Source organism: Balaenoptera acutorostrata, chromosome 17 (assembly GCF_949987535.1).
Source record: "Balaenoptera acutorostrata chromosome 17, mBalAcu1.1, whole genome shotgun sequence".
Classification (NCBI taxonomy): Eukaryota; Metazoa; Chordata; class Mammalia; order Artiodactyla; family Balaenopteridae; genus Balaenoptera; species Balaenoptera acutorostrata.
In genome coordinates, this window is record NC_080080.1 from 19,491,052 (window position 1) to 19,513,964 (window position 22,913).

General features: G+C 36.9%; 1 protein-coding gene across 9 annotated transcripts in view; it reads left to right on the forward strand.

The window, feature by feature from the left end:
• Positions 1 to 22,913, forward strand: part of ENPP2 (ectonucleotide pyrophosphatase/phosphodiesterase 2) — a 107,407-nt gene that overhangs the window by 24,027 nt on the left and 60,467 nt on the right. For 8 of the 9 annotated variants that reach the window (XM_028168190.2, XM_007188818.2, XM_007188816.2 and 5 more), the window contains exons 1-3: positions 7,567 to 7,677; positions 7,897 to 7,999; positions 18,880 to 19,035. In XM_028168190.2, the coding sequence (XP_028023991.1) occupies positions 7,645 to 7,677; positions 7,897 to 7,999; positions 18,880 to 19,035 (292 nt within the window). In that variant the 5' untranslated portion in view covers positions 7,567 to 7,644. Of the gene's footprint in view, positions 1 to 7,566; positions 7,678 to 7,896; positions 8,000 to 18,879; positions 19,036 to 22,913 lie in introns of those variants that run through there. The other variant, XM_028168191.2, reaches the window with a different exon arrangement.

Consider the following 22,913-nt stretch of genomic DNA (forward strand, 5'->3'; position numbering starts at 1 on the left):
TGCTGAGACAGGAAATACTTAAATAGAACAGGCAACATTAAAGAACAAGACATAAATGTTTTGGGTAGAATCTATAGGTTCTTGAGGATAGCACAGTGGGTATTCCAGTTGTGAGGAGGGTTCTTGTTAAGGTGCTGAGCCTTGGGGAAAGGAATGGATTGACTAAGATTTGTATGAGCACAATGGAAAGAGGAGCAGGGCTGAGAAATAGCATAAAGAGAAGTGTGGAAATTAGCTTGGACTTTTGGGGGGAATAGTCTGACTAGAGTGAGAGTTTCTGTCATTTATCAATGAAAGATCTGGTTGGGGGTAATTTGGGTCATATTTTGGTGTGTGTGTGTAGCTATATGAATACTACAACAAAGGGTAAGGTTTAGAAAAGTATTTAAGTAGTGGAATTAACTTACTTATTGATTGTTTTTGTTTGTTTTTACAAACTGTACTCCTTGAATTTCCACATTTCTGAGAAGGTGCCAGAGAGAGAAGGGAGGTGGCTGCTTAGATGGGATCCTGGCTTCCCACTCCCACTAGAGCAGCTCCAAATTTAGATGTTGGTATTCATTTTGAGATTTTATTTGAAAATAAGGTTTTAATGCTTAAAAAAGTGTTTCAAACCACTGAGTTAGCCCAATAATCCTGCTTTATAGATGAATAAATATGGGCTTAAAGGGACACAGCTAGTTAGTAAGAGAGCAAGAATTCAAGTTCAATTCAAGTTCCAATTTAAACTTCTTGATGCCAAGTCCTTCATTAGACAAACATTTATTGTCTGTTTGTTATATCCCAGGAAAGATTCAAAGCTCTGTGGAGTGCAAGGATGACTGGTCCCTGCATTTGAAGGACCACAAGGGATAGAGATGCCTAAAAATAGATTATAGACAGTATGGGAAGCCCATTGCTCTGCACGGGAAGGGCAAAATCAGGGGGTGCTTCACAGAGGAGTGACACCTGACCTTAATCTTCACGAATATGTTGGAGTTTGCCAGGGAGAGTAGGTGGAGAAGAGCATTCTAGGCTAAAACAACAAGATATATTAAAGAACGAAGACGTAGGAAAGCACAGCTTAATCAGGGAATAGCAAATAGTTCTCAATTTAAGAAAACTTACCCTTTATTTAGCATTCTCCTGTGTCAGGCATTGTGCCTGACAATTTACATGGATTATTTCACGTAATGTTCTTAAGAATCCTATGAGCTGGATACAGATGAGAAAACTGAGTCTTAAGGTGGAGAAGTAATTCACCTAAGGGTCATGTAAGGTCTCACAGTTAAACAGTGGTAGAGCTGGGATCTGAATCCGGGGAGCTTAATTTTGGATTTAGAGTCCTGTGCACCTTGCTAAGCAGTTTGGATTTTATCCTCTAGGTCAGTGGTTCTCAAATTTGCAGCAGAATCACCGGATGGGCTTGTTAAAACATAGATTCTGGGCTCTACCCCTGAGGTTTTTAGGTAAGACCCAAGGATTTGCATTTCTAACAAGTTTCCAGGTGATTCTGACCCTCCTGGGGATCACACTTTGAGAACTGCTGTGATAGGAAACTACTGGAAGGTTTTCAGTTTGGGGTGAAAATCATCAGATTTGCCTGTATTTTATGCAGGGCTCTCTGGGTAAGGAATGGAAATGAATTACAAGTTGGATGAGAGACCTCAGTGAAATGGTGTTTGAAGGGGGAAGAGAATGCAAACAGGAAGAATAGTTATAGGATGAACTTCTAATGTGTGTCCAGAAGAATGAAGATGAAGAGATGAATCTAAAAGTAATCACACAGAAAGATAATTTAGGTATTAATGGCACTCAGCAGGCTCTGATAAAGGATAGTCATAATTGTAATTAATAATGAGACTCTGCAGACATGGTTTCTGATTAGAAACAAGAGATGAAAGGATTGTAGAACAAAAAGTGGTTTTAAGGTTTCCATGAAAAGAAGTTGGAGAGCAGGGTGGCTGTTGAGGTAGCTGTGTTTTGAACGTGTTGAGTTGAGGCCCTTGTGTGGCCTCATAGAGAGACATCACGCTATAGTGGGAAGAGGACCAAACTGGCTTAGGAGGCCTGGTTTCTAGAAACTCAATCACTCATTCTACCATTTTGAGATGTCACCTACCTCCATTTCTTTATCTACAAGTGGCGTTGGTAACAGCTTCTCAGCCTGCTTATGTGAGACTAGAGGGTAAAGGCTGAGCGTTTCCAACCTTGTGTTGATACTTTTAGTAAAACAATTTTCTCTAGTCACCTACCCACCGATTCGTGCTCAGATGTTACACAGTCCACATGGCAAAGTAGACTCAAACGTCTTTCATTCACCTAGACTTTTACATGCACGTTTCAGAGTAGCCAAAAGAAAAAAGAAAAAAGAAAAAAGACTTAAATTGAGTTTGAGTTTTAAAATGTTTTATTATAAACTAAGGTTAGGAACAAAGCTGAGTTATTTCCTGGGGGGTAATTCTTCTTAACCTCAATTATGAATAAATGTATTTTCAAGTGTTTCAAGTCTACTATAACTTTACTTTAAATCCACTGCCTTAGAAGATTTTTAAGACTACTGACACGTTTTAAAGCTATTAGCGAGATCCCTTATGTTAACTATTTAATTCTAGAGTGTTAGCAAATGGATACATGTCTCTAAGTCTTTCTTATAATCCCATTAAAATTTAAGAAGTGACTTTACTGGTCATCACGATCATTGCGTATTCATTCACTCAGGAGTCATCACATTTCACGTCTTCCTGCCCCTCAACCTCCATACCCAGTGCATTAACAAGTCCTTTTCCTATAACTCTCCCAGTTTTCTGCCTCTCCATCAACACCATAATTTTCTTGGTGCAAAATATCACTCAGTGTCTTTTGTCTGGATTACTGCTGTCATTTCCAAACTAATCTACTGTATCCATTTTGACTCCCTCCAATTCATAACCACACCGTACAGAGATTAATGCTTCATATCTAATTAAGCTTCCACCGACTTAAGCCCTTTAAAGGCTTTCCAAAGCTTTTAGGATAAAGACTATACCACCCTACAAGACCGATGAGGCCCCACATGGACCGACCTCTACTAACCTCTCCAGTCTTATTTCACTCCAGGCTCCCTTTTGTCTCCCTGAACTAGTCAAACGGGCTGTCTTCTCTTCTGGTGGATGCCTGGTGTCTCCAGCCTACAACCTTTGCGGATCCTGTTCGCTCCGTCTAGAATCCTTTTCTCCTCTCTTATCTAGTTACTCCCCTCTATCCCTCAAATCACGTCTCATCTGACACTTTTCAGAGTCTTCCGTGACCTTCTTCTTCTTCTTTTTTTTTTTTTTAAAGGGAATGCTATTTATTTATTTATTTATTTATTTTATTATTTATAGCTGTGTTGGGTCTTCGTTTCTGTGCGAGGGCTCTCTCTATCTGCGGCAAGCGGGGGCCACTCTTCATCGCGGTGCGCGGGCCTCTCACTGTCGCGGCCTCCCCTGTTGCGGAGCACAGGCTCCAGACGCGCAGGCTCAGAAATTGTGGCTCATGGGCCCAGTTGCTATGCGGCATGTGGGATCTTCCCAGACCAGGGCTTGAACCCGTGTCCCCCGCACCGGCAGGCAGACTCTCAACCACTGCACCACCAGGGAAGCCCTTCCGTGACCTTCTTGACCACATCAAACCTGAATTACTTGTTCTCATAGCATCATTGACTTCTTTACGTCTATGCTTGCCACAGCTGCAATTTTACATTTATTTCTGTGTCTATTTGATTGATATGCAGCCAGGGGACCATGTTTAGTTTGGCTCCTTGTATAGAACTAGTGCCCAGAAGAGTGCTTGGTACACAGTAGGAGCTAATGAACATTTGTGCAATGAATGCATATTCTTAGAGAGTGTTTCAGTCAGGGGCTCATGCTTCAATTCCATTGGGAGTAAGTGTAATGCATAGAAGTTTATGATATAAGTTGATGTCATTGAAAGAGGTGACAGTGTTGATTTCAGCTTTCAATTGTGTAATAAGTAATAACACAAGTACTGTTTTCATTTGAATAGGCGTATGCTATTTCTCCACTGGAGAAACCCCCGGGACCATAGATTACCCGTAAAACTTTGCCTCTGTGGTTTAAACTCTTAAGTGGTGTCTACTTTATACACACAGGCAGTCCTGGGTTGTGGGAGCGATTGAGCCTGCTTGGTTTTCTATTAGCTGTCATGATTTTTTGCTCCATTTAGACTGGCAAATCCCTTTCGCAGAGACTGTTGTCCGGTTTTTATTCTGAATTTTCTAATAGTCCTCAACCACAGCAGAATTGAAAAACAAGACTTAAAGAGTTGTAAAATAGGATAGGAAGAATACACATGGGTGCGGTTTTCTTACTTTCCTGGTGTATGTGCTGTAGTGACTGCTAAGTGGTACCCCTGAAAATCAGGTGGTCAGTGGCTGTCTAACACCATAGTCTTAGAAGTATCCTGGGACTAGAATTAAGTCAAGTCAAGGCACCATGATTGCAGTTAATTTTGCACAATGAGAAGCTGGACATTGATAAAGTTTGAATCCGTTCATGAACGCTTCATAATTACTGCAGGAGGCAAGAATGACAACCCTCAATTACAGATCTTTCAAATCTCACTGTTAACCTCAAGCCCTCTTACCTTAATCAGGGCTTGGGAACAAGGATTCACAGAAGCATTTCATGAAAAGATGGACTGTGCATTTGTATAAATGCAACTACTGTATTGCAATTAAGCAATACACACACTGCTGCTTCGTACCACCAGCAAAGTAAATAAAATACTATTCTGCTTCTTACAGTTTGGAGATGATCCCCATGGAGGAATAGCCACAGTTTGTCATTGAGATTGAAACTTTAATGTCCAATTAGTAGTGAATGCTATTAATGGTATATTAAAATTACATTATGAATTAGATCAAGCAAGTCAACATTCAGGGCAGAAATTAATTGATTCAGAGTAATTTATTCTAATGCTCTGTTGTTCTTACATTATTTGTATCAGAATGTGGTCCTTACATTGCTTGCATCAGAATAGCCTATTGTGTCAGTTCTTGTCTGGCTCCTAAACTCCCCCTTTCTTCTCCTCACCTCCTGGAGCTAATGAATCAGAATCTTGGGGTTTAGACCATAAGCATCAACATTTTAAACAACTGCCCAGGGTCATTCTTATGCCCAATAAAACTTGAGAACCACAGAATGATTTTTAGGGCCTGAGACTTGTCAGATTTGTTTGGGTTCTCTCCTGCCAGGGGGCGGTGTTCTCTGAAATATGGCTGGATTAATAAACCAAGCGGAAAGTTAATTTTAGTCTTTCTCATACACTTTCTTGTTTCCTGACCCCAACCATGGTTGACCTTATACCAAAAATCTTAAATACCAGAGCAGGTGAACTTTCTTGATTCGGTTTTGTTATAGAAGGTTTTAGACTATATTTCAGTCATTTTAGTTGAGTTTCTGGACGTGCGGTATGCGTTATCAGGCTTTTTGGTTTTCTCAATTTTAGATAATGAGGGGTAATTTTATTTTGTGTTTGATTTGATGCCCAAGATGGGGACTTTGGTCATCCTCCTGACAGTTAATTTATAATGATGTCTTTTAGTAAAATCCCGTGTAACTGTGTTAGATGGGGTGTGTGTGTGTGTGTGTTTGTGTGAATGTGTTCCGTGCACACAATGACCTGGTAGAAGATAAAGTTCTTTGGCAGATGGTTAACAGAAATAGTGGCTGACTTCAGTCCTCTTAGATAATTGGTAACAAGTGCTGTACAGAAGCCAATTCTGGATCAACCTGGCTATTACACTTCAGACTTTTTCCCCCTGCACAGCTACTCTGCATGTCAAAAAAAATTAATGGATAATGTTCAGCTTCTGAGTCTAATTTTTTTTCAAGGGGAGCCTTCACTGTCCTCATGCTGGATTTCTACCATCAAATGTCAGACAGATTCTAAATCTGCTGGACTCCGGTGAGGGCTGGGGAAGCTGGCGAGGGCATACGGTGCAGTCACAGGATTGCCTTGATATTTTCCTTTTAGCTTGATAGTTGTCCTCTGTAAAAGCAAGCCTGCATCTTGAAATTGAACATAAAGAGTAAAAAAAATCTTACGTGGGGTTAACATCTTTCATAAGCCTTGCTAAATGCAGGACCCCAAATCATTTCAGTATGGTACACAGACTAAAGCAAGAGACTTCTATAGAAAAATTCATAAGCCTGCCATCTCTGCAAGACTGCGAAATGAAAAGGACGTTAGAAAGGCAGCTAAACGTTTGGCACTGTGTTTTTTTTCTTTTGTTCAATTAGCTGTTACTAAATTCTAGAATATCTAATGAAACCCAGGACTAATGTGCAATCCACCATAAACAAGCTCTGGCTTTTGTGCTATCAGGTTTTATTTGAGCTGAGCCACTGCTTCCTCAGTAATTCGTTGCGTGGTAAGCGCCGTATTTGTTTACATACACACATATGCTGTGTGTAAGAACCATGGTCACCGGGTCCGGCCCGGAGAAAATCCAAAGATAAGCTTTCCTCCCTCATTTGAATCCTAAAAGTGTACAGTATTTAAGGACCTCTCAGCTTTTGAGGCCTTGATTTCTTTTAGAAGTCTCCTGATTGCCAACTAGGTTAGTAAAGAGACTTTAATGCTCACGATAGCATCAAAGGGCACAGTGTTTGGTGGCTAGATGATAATTTATCTGGGAAAAACCTAGGGAAGCAATTCTTTAAAGCTAAATTCTTGCTGCCATTGAGATTTCCTTCCTCAATTCAATCATTAATAAAGCTTTCCCATCGCACCCCTGCTGCTCCCGCACCCCTCCCAAAAAACAAAAACAAAAGCAAAAAAACCCAAAAAACCCAAAACCCAAGCTGACAGTTTTTTCGGGAGGAAGAGGCAGAGAGACGTGAAGTTATATTGTCCCTCCTCACCGGGCAGAAGAACTCTGTGTTGCTTAGTTGGCATTCCCAGTATTTTGATAAAAGTTACTTCTCTAAACTCTAACAACAACATGGGGAAACATAATGCTCTCTCTTGTGTTTAGTTACAGTCGTGGGAGATTTCATCGTGAGAAATATTTGAGGAGTCGGGAGTAGCTGAGAATGTGGCAAAAGGGACAGGGTCGTTTAAACTGCCAGAAAAGTAAATAAATAGGCAAGACAGAGAAAGTTATTAGGTTTATAAATTATAAAACTTTCCTTTTAGAAAAAATAAAGTCGTGAGGTTGACTACATTGAATAACTACATTGTAAACCTTAAAAGCTTAGAGCGGGTAGAAACCCTTTTATGGCTCTGTTTCATTTTTATCGGATAAAATGCATTTGGTTTCTTTTTTTAAAACCATGTTTTTAGGAGGGAAGAAAAATGAACATGCAGTGTTATTGGCTACAGCGACATAAGAAACCCTTATGTTACCAGAGGAAACCACATGAAAGTATCTGTGTGTCAGGGGAGGGACAGATAGGGGGTGGAGAGAAGGAGAGGGATATTTCAAGCTTCTTATGCGCAGAGCTGCGATTCGTGAACAAACTGTGATGAAATCAAGCTGTGGACAAATCAGAGGAGCCTGTCAACCTCCCAGGTGGGATTACTTGTAGTTAATAGACTGGACTCAGAGCCCCAAAAAGCAGTGCATTCAGTGTAGGCAAACAGAACACACTGCAAAAGGCTTTCCAAGAACCCTCTGCCATGGCCAGGAGAAACTCCTGCCAGCTGTATCAGGTAGGAGAATGACAGAATGCCAGGGGAAAGCCTTGGTCTTCAGAGCTGCTTCCTGATTCTGAATTTTCTTTTTGTTTCTAAAATGAAGACAGCGCTGTATGGTGCCTTTGGGAAGTTGTAAGATTGGGGGGAGATGTTGAAGTCATTTGCATTGCCTTCCTGGAATTTGATTTAGGCTTGTCTGGCTGCATTGACAATTTGAGCTCTTTATTCCCTTAGGTAATATCCCTGTTCACTTTTGCCGTTGGGGTCAATATCTGCTTAGGATTCACAGCAAATCGAATTAAGAGGGCAGAAGGATGGGATGAAGGCCCTCCTACAGGTAAGTGTAGCAACTATTCCCATTTTCAATCTTTTAAAAATTTTATGCATTGGGTAATCAATGTCAGCTCATTAAGAAATTCATCTTTAAGCTAATCTTGCAGTGTAACTACTTTAGTCCTAGATGTCTCTGGAATAAAAGCAGCTCTGTGTATAATTCAGATAGGATAATGTGGTTTAATGAGAGAACATTTATGATCTCTTCATGCTAGATAACTGGCTATTTAAATCTCTGTCCTCTGAAATTTCTAAATGTTAAGATAATATTAAAGCTCTTGTGAATTGACAAGGCTGAAACAGAAATGGTGAGAACAGGTGCTGGCTTAATATTAAAGATCCATGAATTTGATTTATTGTCATGTGGTATGAGATGTAGTATTTGTTTTCAGAAAGTTCTGACCTAGAGAAAAATAGGAATGGAAGTACAAAAGGCAGGGAACTCTCTTTGTGAAACTTCAGGGCTATGAGATTAAGATTTACCTAGAACAGGAAAAATATAAAAGAGACGAGGTGCTTAGAAGAGCTTACAAGGTTGAGTTGCACTCATTGATTTTTCTTTTGGACTGAGGAGGGGTAAGTTTTAATAGTGTGCCTTGACTTAACTAATAGAACTGAAGTGAAAGAGTTTCCTTTTACAATACACCGTGCCGTAAGCAGTGTGGGAATTCTTATGAAGGAGCTCCTTGTGCAGATGGAGGGGCTTAACTGACCAGGTCTTAAGTAATGAGTTGGTTAATTTCCTGGAAATTGGAGCTGCTGATGCTTTTATGAATAAAAATTACACATTAAGTAATGGGTACTCTATGGGGCAATCTTTTCTTGACTTTTCCTGACATCTCAGCAGGTTTGTCTGCCTTCCTGTGCATTTTGTATTTCTCTGCACTGTATTTCTTGACCTGACTCATGAGAGACTCTCACCTGTCTCTGTTTAGCCAGCATGAGCACTTATTAGCCAAGTTATAATCCATACATGGATGGAATACTGAGTCTTCCTTACATCAAGCAAGTAACTTTTGAGTAAGGGTGAAAAAATTATATTAGAAGTAGTTTAGTGCATCCAAGTGGGGTGTGCTTGGGGTGAAAAGTGAGAAAATAGATCATAAAAATTGCACCCCCAGGGAGCCAAATGGACAGAATGAGTTGTCTTCTGTTAGGGAAGGGGAGGAAAGTAGATCACTAAGCTGGAGAAACCTGTTTTTATTGGTAACAAATGCTCTCTTCAAAGACTTCTTTTTCTTGTTCCAGACAAGTATAACTCCCATTCACACTGACTGTAACTGTTCAGACTGGAAGGGGGGAATTGGATCCTTAGTTTGGTCACGTGGGCAAGCTAGCATCTTGAGAGCCCACTGCTGGTTCTTTCCAATGGACCCTAAAGGAACTTTTTTCCTGTTTTGTATTAATATATTACTTTGGCTAAAACTGATATTAAAAGTGATTTCCCTGATGAATGTTGTAAAATCAAGTCGCCCATTATTTTCAAAGTTGACTTCTTTGGAAAATGGTCATGAAAGTCCTGGATTGGCACCCTGGATCTGTATCACTTGCCGGGCCATCTTGGGGAAGTCACTTGTGAATTTTGCTTCCTTAGTTGTGCGACAAGGAACAGGCCTAGATGATTTTTAATTTTCATTCTGGATTTGAAAAAAAAAAGCCCATGATTCTGTCCACTCTGTTTCATTGCCTTTTGAATGTGTGTGCTCTCTTCAGGAGAACTTGAAAAATATAGACCAGATTTACTAATCCTTGAATATATTTTGTGTATAATAAATTATTTCCATACGTTATTAAGAACAACTATAAGAACTAATGAATCAATGCTACTTCTGGAAAAATAATATAATCTAAATTATCATCTATAAATCTAAGTGATCTTAAACATACTACAAAATATTTGCTTCTTGAATTATTTAATTAAATCATTGATTATTTTCAGCCTTTATGGTATCTTCTTTTTTTTTTTTTTTTTTTTTCCACACACACACACTGTATTTTATTTTTACAAGAGATAGATAGACTGACACCAAGCATTGTACATGGATGACCACAACAAAAGCAACAATGATTGCAATTACCAAACATGAAACACACTTATACTATGTCATAACATTGACATTCAGTCCAGTAATCCTCCACTGTAACAGCTCCTTTACTTTCCAGTGAAAATTGATTTGTATATTCTTTTCCTCTGAGTCCTTGTGGAATTTTTTTTTTTTTTAATTCAGACAGAAAGTCACAAAAATTATACTCATCCTCATCAGTTCACTCAGTCCCATGTAATTAATTTCTTTTTTTTCATCTTGATCTTTTGTTAGCACTTTTATGAGTTCATCAGTTTTTCATTAGAGTTCTGAAAATGCTTATTCATTCAGTTCAGCAGTACAGTCAGTTACCAGAAACCTGTATTTGTCAGTCTTTTCCATGAATTTCTTGAAGATGAAACTCTTTTATAGGAACATATTTGCAAAATCATCAGAGTACACCCAGAACTGTCTGTAAATGACAAAAGACTTAAAAATGACCATGGTTAAAGATTTGATGAAAGTTCATAATAATGCAGTTGACAAGAAAATTAGTTATTTCTGAGATATACATTTTAAAGTAATAACTAGGATTATTACTTATAACATTATACCAGAACATATAAGATTTTTAGACGTTTCCTGTAATGTCTGAAACATTTATATTAACATATTTCCATACATATTTCCATACAAATACAAATATAAGATTTTTAGAAATTTCATGTAATGTCTGAAACATTTATATTAACATATTTCCATACATATTTCCATACAAATACAAATATAAGATTTTTAGAAATTTCATGTAATGTCTGAAACATTTATATTAACATATTTCCATACATATTTCCATACAAATACAAATATAAGATTTTTAGAAATTTCCTGTAATGTCTGAAACATTTATATTAACATATTTCCATACATATTTCCATACAAATACAAATATAAGATTTTTAGAAATTTCATGTAATGTCTGAAACATTTATATTAACATATTTCCATACATATTTCCATACAAATACAAATATAAGATTTTTAGAAATTTCATGTAATGTCTGAAACATTTATATTAACATATTTCCATACATATTTCCATACAAATACAAATATAAGATTTTTAGAAATTTCATGTAATGTCTGAAACATTTATATTAACATATCTCCATACATATTTCCATACAAATACAAATATAAGATTTTTAGAAATTTCATGTAATGTCTGATTTATAAATTTCATGTAATATCTTCTAAAATAATTTATTAGTGAAAATTCTACGGCTAAGAAGTATTAGTCTTGGGACACAACGCCATTTAAGTCTGAGTTTTGGGATTTTGGTATACCTGACACTTTTTACTTTAAATTTTCTGTTGATATAGCTTACCGGCTGTCTAGGCACTGTGGATGATTTCTCCTGAATAAAGACCAAGATGTACTTTGGAAACTGGGTGAGAGCATAGTACAGAGAATTTAAGCATTTTCATCTTTTTAAATGTTATATGTGCCTGAAATGACACATATAGTTGGTTATTCTGTCAGCAAAGCCTACGCATCGGAAAACACTGGGTGAACTATTACTTATGTATTAGAACAAGGAACTAGGAGGAAAGGCTGCTATGCTTATTTTCAACAACGCTTTCATGTTCCAGAGAAATCCTGGGAAGCTAGATACTTTGAGATCTTTCCACCAAATAGAAGGAACATAAAGGGTATTGACATACGGCCAGCTTCAGACTGACTGGAGCAAGACCTCTCATTCACAAGCACTCAGTTTCTTGTTTAGCAAATGTAGTTCCTCAGAGTCCTCAACTGTAGCTGAGAACGTTCTGTATTCATGCAGACGCTTGCTGCTGTACTACGGACTGAGGTGTTAAGTTTCAAGGCTGTGGCAGTGCAAACTGTTATAATTAATTAACTAGCACACTTGTTAGCTGGATTTTTTGTTAGGATGTTGTGATCTATTGGAAATCATGGTAGAATAGGATTTCCTCTACCAGATCATAGAAGATCTATAGATTTATTAGAAGATACGAAATGAGCAGAGCTAATTATAATTCTGTTGGGTAAATGTAATGGGCCATCAGGTAAATGAGATGGCTGGAATAACCTTTCAAAGAGAATGTAAAGCATATGTGCAATTCAGTTTGACATCCTTGTCCCATACATCTGATGTAGCCAGCTTGATCTACCTTTAAAATTGCAAGCGAATTTATGTGTATACGAGTGTGTGTGCACTCATGTAACGTGCATATGTGTATGTTTGTGGTGTGATGGTGGAGTCTATTTCACTGAAGTTGGTGATACATACTCTTCCAGCCTCCAGGTGGAAATGGGATATCCTCTGAGAGAAGCAAGTTGATACTTGAAAGACAAAGGGAAATTTATAAGCTTGTGAATAACTGGCTAATACGGACTGGAAAGCTCAGTCCAAGTCATCACCATTTTTAGTGGCTTGAAAGTTTAAAACTATGTGAATGTGAATGAAATTCATGGGGAAATGTGAAATGAAGAGTGTCTCTAACAACTTTATGAGTAAAGCTTTTCTTTGTGAATCCTGGAGAAAGCAGACAACGGTGATGGGAGCGAGAAGGTTCACGTTCATTCGATAACTTTGGGCATCTCATTCTACAATGAAAAGTCACTTAAATGATAGGGTAGCAGCATGTAGGAACTGCAAAGCTGACAGATATATCAGTCATTACTCTGCAAGGAAAACTAAGGGGACTATCACGTCATGGGATTTTATGTTAAATCTAGTGTAGAAATCAGAGGGAGTTTAAGTCAATGGAATGAAATAATTTGAATTAGAATTTAAGGAGGGCATGGATTTTTCAGTTCATTGTTAATTGGTGCTTTGGTGCAGTGGTTTTTCATTTATCTTAAAAACGATACAGAATCTTCTATCTTGTTGCATTAACCAGAAATCTCCGTCTTCAATAGAGTTCAAATAGAATATATCTTCCAAGATCATGTCTTAAAAAGAACATCTAAAATTCAGAGCTTATGTACATAATTTGAAAATTCCTTTGTTAACAAAAATGGTATTGTAGTTATAGTCAGATGATCTGAGATTGCAGCTAGGCCTTTGCTAACTCAAGTTAGGCCTAGAGCTCTGCTCTTCCAACCAGGAAAATGGGGGTAATGTTGCCTCTTTATCTGAAAAGATTTTTTAAAACAAAATGCCATGCTAAGACTGATGAGAATATAAAGTGTTAAGTATAAGATGATACACTTAATTTACCTCCAATTTTGTTTGAAGGTCAGTGTCTAAATTTTTACCCTATCAAGTTGACAATACCTGCTATATAAAATGATGTTTCATTGTTTGGTAGCAGATTTGTAAATCGTTCAGACTTACACTACTGACTACTCTCATAAATGCTATTTGAGTGGTTTATAAGTGAAATTAAAGTCTTAAATTTCATTCAAGTCATCTAGAAATCTGTTTTCTTGTAGTTTATGAGGTCTTTCTACATGAGGATGTTGTATGTAAAAACACATTGAAAGTACAGGTGTTTGAAAACTTCCCAGGTGGACCTATTTATTAAAAAAATTGTCTATGAAATCTGGTTCGGAAGCTGTGAAGAGGAGATAATAGTGATGCCTAAGTAATAGGTATTTATAGAAAATGATGTATTTAGGAAGCAGAGATACAGACATGCAGGCCTGTATGTAAGTGCTGCTTTCTAAGGGATGAGGTCAAAATGTATGGACACCAAGGGGGGAAAGGGAGGGTGGGATGAACTGGGAGATTGGGATTGACCTATGTACACTGCTACATATAAAATAGATAACTAATGAGAACCTACTGTATGGCACAGGGAACTCTACTCACTGCTCTATGGTGACTTAAATGGGAAGGAAATACAAAAAGGAGGGGATATATGTAAAATATAGCTGGTTCACTTTGCTGTACAGCAGAAACTAACACAACATTGTAAAGCAACTATACTCCAATAAAAATTAAAAAAAAAAAGAAAAACAAACAAACAACAAAAAGAAAAAATGACTTCAGTACAAGAAGGTATGACCAGAAAGAACGAATCATATACTCCAGAAGAGGCATCAGACAGTATTAAATCCTCGAGTTGGGCGGTATCTTGAGTGTCATTCACGTTGTCTGCCTCCTTTCCTTGCATTTTATACTTCAGACAGGGCAGGAAGACACAGGAGAACCGGATCTGTTTCAATGCTCTTGAAAAGGAGGCAACATAACCACAGTCTGTTTCATTTCAAGCCTTTACTCTCACTGTCAGGAAATACTAGGGCTGGGAACCATGGAGAATGGGAGGAACAGAGAGGGTGTCATATCGCAAACTCTGAATGCAGGACCAGACAAAACTTAGAAGAATCATCCAGCTTTATGCTGAGCTAAATGTTTTCAAACTTAAATACAGCCTCCTTCACTGGCCATCATCCAAATCTGAAAATTTCCATTTTGCAGAGAGAGTTGGAGGGAAATATGATTGGGACTCCAGGATGAAGTAATGTTTAGGTCACAACTCTTGTCATGAATTAGGTTCTTTCCAATAGTCTAATTAAATTATCAATAGTATTCCTTCCGTATATAAATGACACCAGAATTCCACAACGCTACCTCTGTGTCGATATGCTAAGATGGAATGTTTTAGAAATAAGGTTTTACTTAAAGAAATAAAAATAATTTCACTTGTTTCTATCAGAATTATGAAGTTGAATGAAATAAATCAGGTTTTACGTTGGTTTTTTTTTCTAAATCATGAAATTATGCTTCTGTGAAAAAAATGAAATGTATAACATTGTTTTATGCGTATCATACATGTACATACACACATATTTTAAAATTTAAAGTTCCTATTTTCAAAAAACTTCCATCTGTGTAGATCTGTAACATTTATTTTTTAAGATGCTGCAACAGACTAGTTTCTTTGAAGTAAAATAACACCATTTAAGTATGTAATTAAATTGGCAAATATCTCATACAAAATTTCAAACCCCCATTGCACCTAGCACAGATTTCTGACTTGATCCTTTTGAAGTTTTTTGTTTGTTTGTTTGTTTCGTTTTGTCTTTGTCTTTTTCTTTCTTGTTAGTTCTGAGCTTATTAGGTCTGGAAAAAGAAGGCTTTACAGATTTTAGAATTCAGGCATAGTAAGTCAGAGAATCTTTCCATATTTGATCATTCAATCAGGTATAATAAAAAGAGAAGTCCTAAAATCTGTGCTTAGCCTGGTGTGGGGAGGGACCTGGGCATGAAATGAAAAAGCTAGCACATGGGGATGAATTACAGAACTACAGAAAGAAGCAGGGCTAGAACTTGTTATGAAAGAAGATGGCAGGGATGGAATAGGCCCTGGAAAGGCAAAGTGAACTTTGTTCTACTCTATCACTTTATTTTCTTAAAAAAGGTGCAGCAGTTCAGTTCTTGGGCTCATCGGACTTGAAGAAGTATATGGCTCAATTGTTTATCTTCCTATTTCTCTTCCTGCCATTGTCAGCTGAGTCCAAGTCAGCCAAGAATGAATTTTGTCATGTGTATCCCTAATCCACATAGGCCCAGGAATTCACTCTCATTTGAAAGCTGTTGGTAACCCAATCTTGTGTACTTTTTATGAGATGTATCTTTGCATTATGAGTGTTAAGGGCAAATCTTTCTTAACAAAGCTGTCTTCAGTTTAAGTGTTGGCAAGGAAGATTATAATTGATAGGGGCAAGCTATTGAGGGAAATTCAATTATTTTCAAAGACAAAGTAAGGGATCAACTTAGAGAATAACCAATTTTGTAAGAAAAGAGTAAAAATCACGTTGATAGAATGGATGAAGAAAGGTTTAAAATGGCTAAAATTTTGTACAGATATTTTGAAAGGAAAGAAAGAAAGAAGAGATTATGATGAGGGGAAAGCAAAGGGCATTAATGGAGGAAAATTTCACATGCAGGCTGGGATGTTATGAAGAAGAGGAGCCAGTAAACAACTACAAACAATGTGCCTTTGGATCTCTTCTGATTATCTCAGCTATAAGTGTAGACAAGCATATTTATGTATGTAGCTCAAAGGCATGAATACTACTCAGAATTTATTAGATGGCTGTTAGAATGATTCTGTCTAAGCAGTACCTTTAAAAAAGGAATAATTCAATTATAAGCATTTTTCTAATCTTTATCTTTTTTCTTATCTCTACTATAGGATTTCTCTATTTTTCCTTTTTCCACTTCTCAACACTCCTCCCCTCATAGTTTCTTAGGGTCCAGCATGCACTGTTGATTGGTTGGCCAAAGTCAATAGAAAAATGTGGTTTAAGAACCAGAGGTAAGGCATTGCATTGGAAACCTGACATTATTTCTTAAACTGAACTGGTGTGCTTTGTATGTATTTCAAGATCCCAGAATGAACCATGCAAAAGCGTTTCACATCTCATGGTCTAGTGAATCTGTTTGCTTTAGTTGAACTGATCTAATGCCATATGGGTGAGGATTGGGTGACTCTGACTTTAAAGAGGACAAAGAACTAAGGGATGAACAGGATGTTCAGATAAATGGCTTCGGTGAACCTAGAAATATCATTTAACATCTGTTCTCTCCCTGCCTCTGGTGTTTTCTTGATTTTATAAGTAATGAATACTAATCATAAAAAAAATGGAAAATTTGTAAATGTAAATAAGGAAATAAAATTACAAATAGCATGTTTTAGATAACATTTGTTAGGATACTTATATATCAATATTATATAACATATACTTTAAGCACATATGTTCACATGCATGTATACATATATACATGAGAGAGAGAAGTAAGCAAGCAAAAACCCAAAAGGACATTTGTAAAATGTTAGACGTTTCAAACTGCAGAAAAGTAAGAAGTCTCCTTGCTTCTCTCTTTCTCATTTTCCCTTAATGTAATTCCTGTAAGGAGTTTCTTACAGTGAAAAAAAAACGGTTATTCATACTGGCACCTTGTCTCAATGCCTCTGTTCTCACCCTCTCTCTCATCTCTAGCTCTGGCCTCTGTTTTTATTTTATATTCATCTTTATCCTTATTGCTTTGTCTCTATTTTTAACACAAAATATATCAATTATATGTACTATTTACTACTATAACAGTTTTCTGTACTTTGCCGGTTAAAAAAATGTTTATCAATTTTGTAGATCTTTCCATATTAGCCTGTGCAGATATGACTCGTTCTTCTTAAGGGCTGGGCAATATTCCATTTATGGAGATAGTGATTCTTTCTTGTATGTGTATCTTGGCAAACTTTTGCAAATATATGTGAGAGATAAATTCCTAGTAGTGGAATTTCTGGGTGAAAGATTCATATGCCTTTAATAATGTTGATAGATACTTTCAAATTGTATAAAATTTTTTATAAAAATTTTCATTCCTAGCAACAGGTATGACACTGCTTATACTTTCCATTCATCAGAAATTATTTTGTAAGCTAGGATGAGGATCCAGATTAATTTTTCCAGTCAGCCAGTTACCCCAGCACTACTTACTGATAAATCTTGTTTTCACTTCTTGATTAATCCTTCTTTCTTTCTCTGATTTAAAATGTTATTTTCATTATAAAATCACTTCTCTTATATTTGGTCCTATTTCTCATCCTCATGCCCAGCACTGATCTACTTATTTTCTATAACCAATCTGTGTTAATTATTTAACTTCAGAATATATTTTACTTCCTTTTCAGTGTTTTTTGTTTTCATATATTTATTTTTGATAAGCATTTAATATCCTCTCAAGTTTCAAGAATTCCTTTTTGTATTTTTATTGTGATTGCATTGAATCTTTAAGTTTATTTAGGAAGCACTGGCATTTTGTTGTTGTTGTTGTTTTGGTTTCTTGTTTTTGTTTTTTCCGGCTGTGCCGTGGCTTCTGGGATCTTAGTTCCCTGACCAGGAATTGAACCTGGGTCCTCAGCAGTGAAAGCACAGAGTCCTAACCACTGGACCACCAGGGAATTCCCAACATTTTTGTAATATTGATATTTTTACCTCCAAGATGGTATGTTTTACCACTTAATTAAATCTTTTAAAATATCTTTTTTTGTAGAGTTTTACTGTGTTCTTCATGTAGGTTCTAAACATCCTATTAAATTTATACCTAGATATTTTACCTTTTAGGTACTATGATGAATGGAACTTCCATTTAATTTTTGAACTTATATTGCCTGTATTTTACAAATTTGTGGAATTTTTATCTCATTGAATTATTTTTTCCTAAAATTTTTGGTTGGTTCTTGAGATTTCTAGATATACAATCATATCATATGTAGATAATGTAGGAGGATTTATGTTTGAAAAGCTGAGATGGTAGAGTTTGTGTTTGTGTAACCCTAGTTATAGGTGTAGATTTTATGGCTGGAAGAGATCTTAACAGTCTTCTATTCCAATCCCATCTGTTCAGACTGTTCTCAGAACATTTAGGCTCAATTTTCGTTACAAAAGCTATGGGTATTTGAATAGGGGAACGAACTCTTCTTTCTAAGTATATACTTCAAAGTTCTCTTCTCTGTTGGCATCACAGCATCCACAAAGAAACTAACCCTCACGTTTGTAGTAATAATCATTGTAAACAGAAGTAAAACCAATAGCCATCATTTGTTACTTTCTATATGGCTGACGCCCTGCTCAATGTTTTGCATGGTTTGTTTCGTTTAATTCTCACTGTAACCTCGAGTTGCTTCTATTAATCCTCCGCTCTGCAGATGAAGAAACTGGAACAAGGAACCTGCTGAAGGTACATAGGCGGCAGGTGATGGATCCGGCTGCTCAGCCAGAGTCTGACTGCGTCACCGCATTGTATTGCTACACAGGGTCACCCCTCCATAGCAACATAACCCATTCCCTAATCCCATTGCCTTTGTCTCTTGTATCTTGTAGTGTTATCAGACTCCCCCTGGACCAACACCTCCGGATCTTGCAAGGGCAGATGCTTTGAACTTCAAGAGGTCGGACCCCCTGATTGTCGGTGTGACAACCTGTGTAAGAGCTACAGCAGTTGCTGCCATGACTTTGATGAGCTCTGTTTGAAGACAGGTGTGTAACTTTTGAGTCTTCTCTAGCCTTGATTAGATGGCTTAAGACCCCCTGCTGTTGTACACCCTGCCATTGCCATTCTGCTTTGGCCAAACCAAACCGTGAGTTTTAGTTTTGTTTCTTGAATGATTATCAGTTTTATTATGAGCACACCCTATGTGACTGTTGTGTCCACATAACGCCCACCCAAAGATGGTTCTTTGCAGCTGCAGTCATTATTTACTAGTTTTGGAAGTATTTGTGGCCAGCCTTTTTTTTTTTTTCATCTTTATCATTTCTGTCTCTTGCTGTCAATTCCCTCATTCACTGCTAGGATACCTGGGCTGAAATTGTGCACATTCTTAAAGTGTTGGGGTTTTTTTGTTGTTGTTGTTTCAACTTTAATTTTTTTGTTTGCCTGCCCAGTTTCTAACATTTGTTTTATTTCATCTTATAGTCTACTACTATACTACTTTGATGTCATTCCCTGTTCTCAGTGCAAGTAGAAAATTGTTATGGAATTCTACTTGCGGTCGCATGCTCAAGGCAGCTCTCAGATCTTCCTCTACAGGTTCCTGACCTTTCTTTACATTTCTTCCCTATTGCAAGAGTCAGTAGAATATACAGGCCTCTGAGTGAATGTACATGAGTTGAGAAGAAGCACTTTGGAGACTCCTGCCATTCTACCTGCTCTGTTTCCAAAGCCTAACGCTTTAGATGGGACTTTTGAGGTACCTTGTAGGCTATCCATCATGCCTCTGGGCAACATCACGTTCAAACTTTCTGGGAAAGGTGATGAGCAACCCTGCTCTTAACACCATTAGATGCAAAGATTCTACAGCTCTCTTGATAAATTATTACCTGTTTTCAGACGTTTATGCTTAGATGATTCTTTCAAAAATCTGACTTATATTATCATTAACATTAGTCTGATTTTTCTAATGACATCATTAGAAACAGAGACATTACTCTCCTTTACTAAAGAAATAGCCGCTGATTTATATGAAAACCTATGTCATCCCCCTTACTAGTTCTGATTTGTTTGTTTTCCACCCCAGATAAGAAGAATTTTATTAGGCTGTTTTTTTGCATAATACATTTTCCAAACATTTGGCCATTTTTTTTGTTACTTTCCTTTGGAACTTCCCCCAGCTTCCTTAGTTGTGGGTTTGTAAACTTAAATGCTGAGAACCTTGTAACCTGAATATATGGATGGAACAGATGTTCCAGGAGAGATTTTGGCTCCAAAGTGTTATTTCAAACCAGTGGTCTGTATTTGCTTGGCACTGAGGAACTAACTAATGTTGTATGTTTCCTCTCTACCTTGAGTATCTTGTCCCTGACACGTCATCTCAGCCCTCCGGATTCCTGATCTTAGAGCTCCTTGCAAAGTTTAATGGATCTCCTGACTTTAGCTTAGCTCTCTCTGAATGTAGCTCATGCCTTTCTTCCCAAGTTTAATAAATATAGGCTATAATAACACTTTAAAGTAGTTTGTTTCCCTGTGGAAATGAACAAGGCCAAATGTGGAAGAATAAAACATAAAATAATAACAAAAGGTTGAAGGAGCAAACAGAAATCTCTGAGATTCTACTATGCTGACACAGCACTCTCTAGAGATAAGCACAATCAATGTTTCAGTGTACACTCTGAGATTGGGTGTGTGTTTAGAATGTGTGTACACATTTATACCTGTGTGTATTTATGCCTGTGTGAGGTGTATCTGTATCTATGTACCTTTATACACATCCCCCTTCCGAATGCCTACATTGTATTCCATTGAACAGATGCAGCCTACTTCATTGAGTAACTGATCAGCATTTATGTTTCGGTAATTTTTGCTATTATGAACAATGTATCAATGAATATTTTTCATGCATATTCATATTTTTGCCTATTTTCCTTGAGAAAAATTCTGAGGAATGGGATTTGGGGATCAAGGCGTATATGCATTTTTAAAATTTAAATATATATTATAGAATTACACTTCTCAAAGTTGATATTTCTCTCAAAGGGCACAAGAGCTTTTCAGCACTCCCTTTTCAGCATGTTCTCATTTTTAAAAATATTTTTCTGATAGGTAACTTTCTTGTTATCCAATAAAGTTCAATGTTTTTTATGTTTATTCCCATATTTGCTTTGAAAATTATACAGCTGACTGAATCATACCTTACTTGTAGTTCACTGAATTTTTAAAAATTTCATTCTTATACAAAGTTAGTAATTTCTCAATAAACCTAGCTTGTTAATAGTGATGCTCTTTTGTGAGCAAAGGGATTTCCTTATGGAACTAGGGGAGGAATAAACTAGGAGAGGAATACTGGTTGATAGAGTTATCTTTGAATTGAGGAAAAAAGACTCACATGACCTCTATCAAAGTAACCTTGGAAAATTGCTAACCATTGGGAATAGCATACCCTGGACAAAAGAATTCCAAGCATTTATTCTCCTTGGGAAGAGAAGGCAGTGGAAATAGGGGATATTAAAAAAAATCAGAGAATGGAATCAGGGTGCAAAGGTAATTCTAAAAGAATGGAAATTAGACAGTAGTTGCGTTGTTTTCTAGTATGGCAGCTATTATCTCCTTATCCATTTATTCACATAGCAGTAGTATCTCTAGGTAGAATATTATTAAGGAGCAGCACTTCTTTCTCTTTTATTTTTAAATTTAATTTAATTTATTTTTTATACAGCAGGTTCTTATTAGTTATCTATTTTATACATATTAGTGTATATATGTCAATCAGCACTGCTTTCTAAAATCATTGCTTTCCACTTATGACGTGTTTTAAAAGGTGAAGACCTGAAGTGTCCTTTAGCTCAGAGAAGCGTTTCTTGACCATTCTACGTCAAGTAGACCGGGCCCACCCCTGTCACTCACTATCCATGCCATCCTGTTATTTCCTTCACAGCACTTAGCACAAGCTGAAATGATCTCATTGACTAGTTTACTTGCTTATGGTCTGTCTTTCCCAATTGGAATGTAAGCTCCATGAAGACAGGACCTTGTCTTCCTTGTTCTTCACTACCTCCCCAGCACCTAGAACAAGGAAAATATAGTAGATGTATTTATTGAATAAATGAATTAACTATGAAGTTTCTCAATACAGCAACCCCAAATTTAAAGAGTCGTATTTTATTTTCATGGTAATTCTCAATTAGATGTAATAAGTGTTCATGGACTAGCTGGCATGTGCCAGGCAGATAGACTCAGGTACTGGAGATATAGTGGTGAGAGGAGAGATGTGATTTTCCTTCCATGGAGCTTACAGTCTAGCAGATGAAGAGTCACACAAAAAGTACAGCACACTCTTTAAAATAAAAATATTACTTTTCTGAAGATATTTTCTTGGTAGAGTGGAGTGTGAGCTCCCAATCAAGTATGCTCAGATAGAAATCTGTAACCTAGCGATTGACCTCCTTGAAAATAGGGACTCTGACCTCTGATTGTGGGTCGGACCATAGTTTGGTCAACGCTTAGAACTGTGAATGTTTTTAGTATACCTTTATACTCTTCATATCTGTTTAGGACTTTAACCCCCAAGTGAATCTTATAGCAGGTAGAGGCCATTTAGTTGCACTATTATTGTTTTTTAAACTTTTTATTTTATATTGGAGTATAGTTGATTTACAATATTGTGTTGGTTTCAGGTGTACAGCAAAGTGATTCAACTATACATATACATGTATCTATTCTTTTTCAAATTCTTTTCCCATTTAGGTTGTCACATAATTTGAGCAGAGTTCCCTGTGCTGTACAGTAGGTCCTTGTTGCACTATCATTTGTATTTAAATCAAGCTGATTAAAGTTTAAATAAAACTACTTGGGAAAATAAAAGAGTCCAGCTATAGCAACTATGCCTACAATGGTAGGTATCTCTATCACAAACCTTACACAC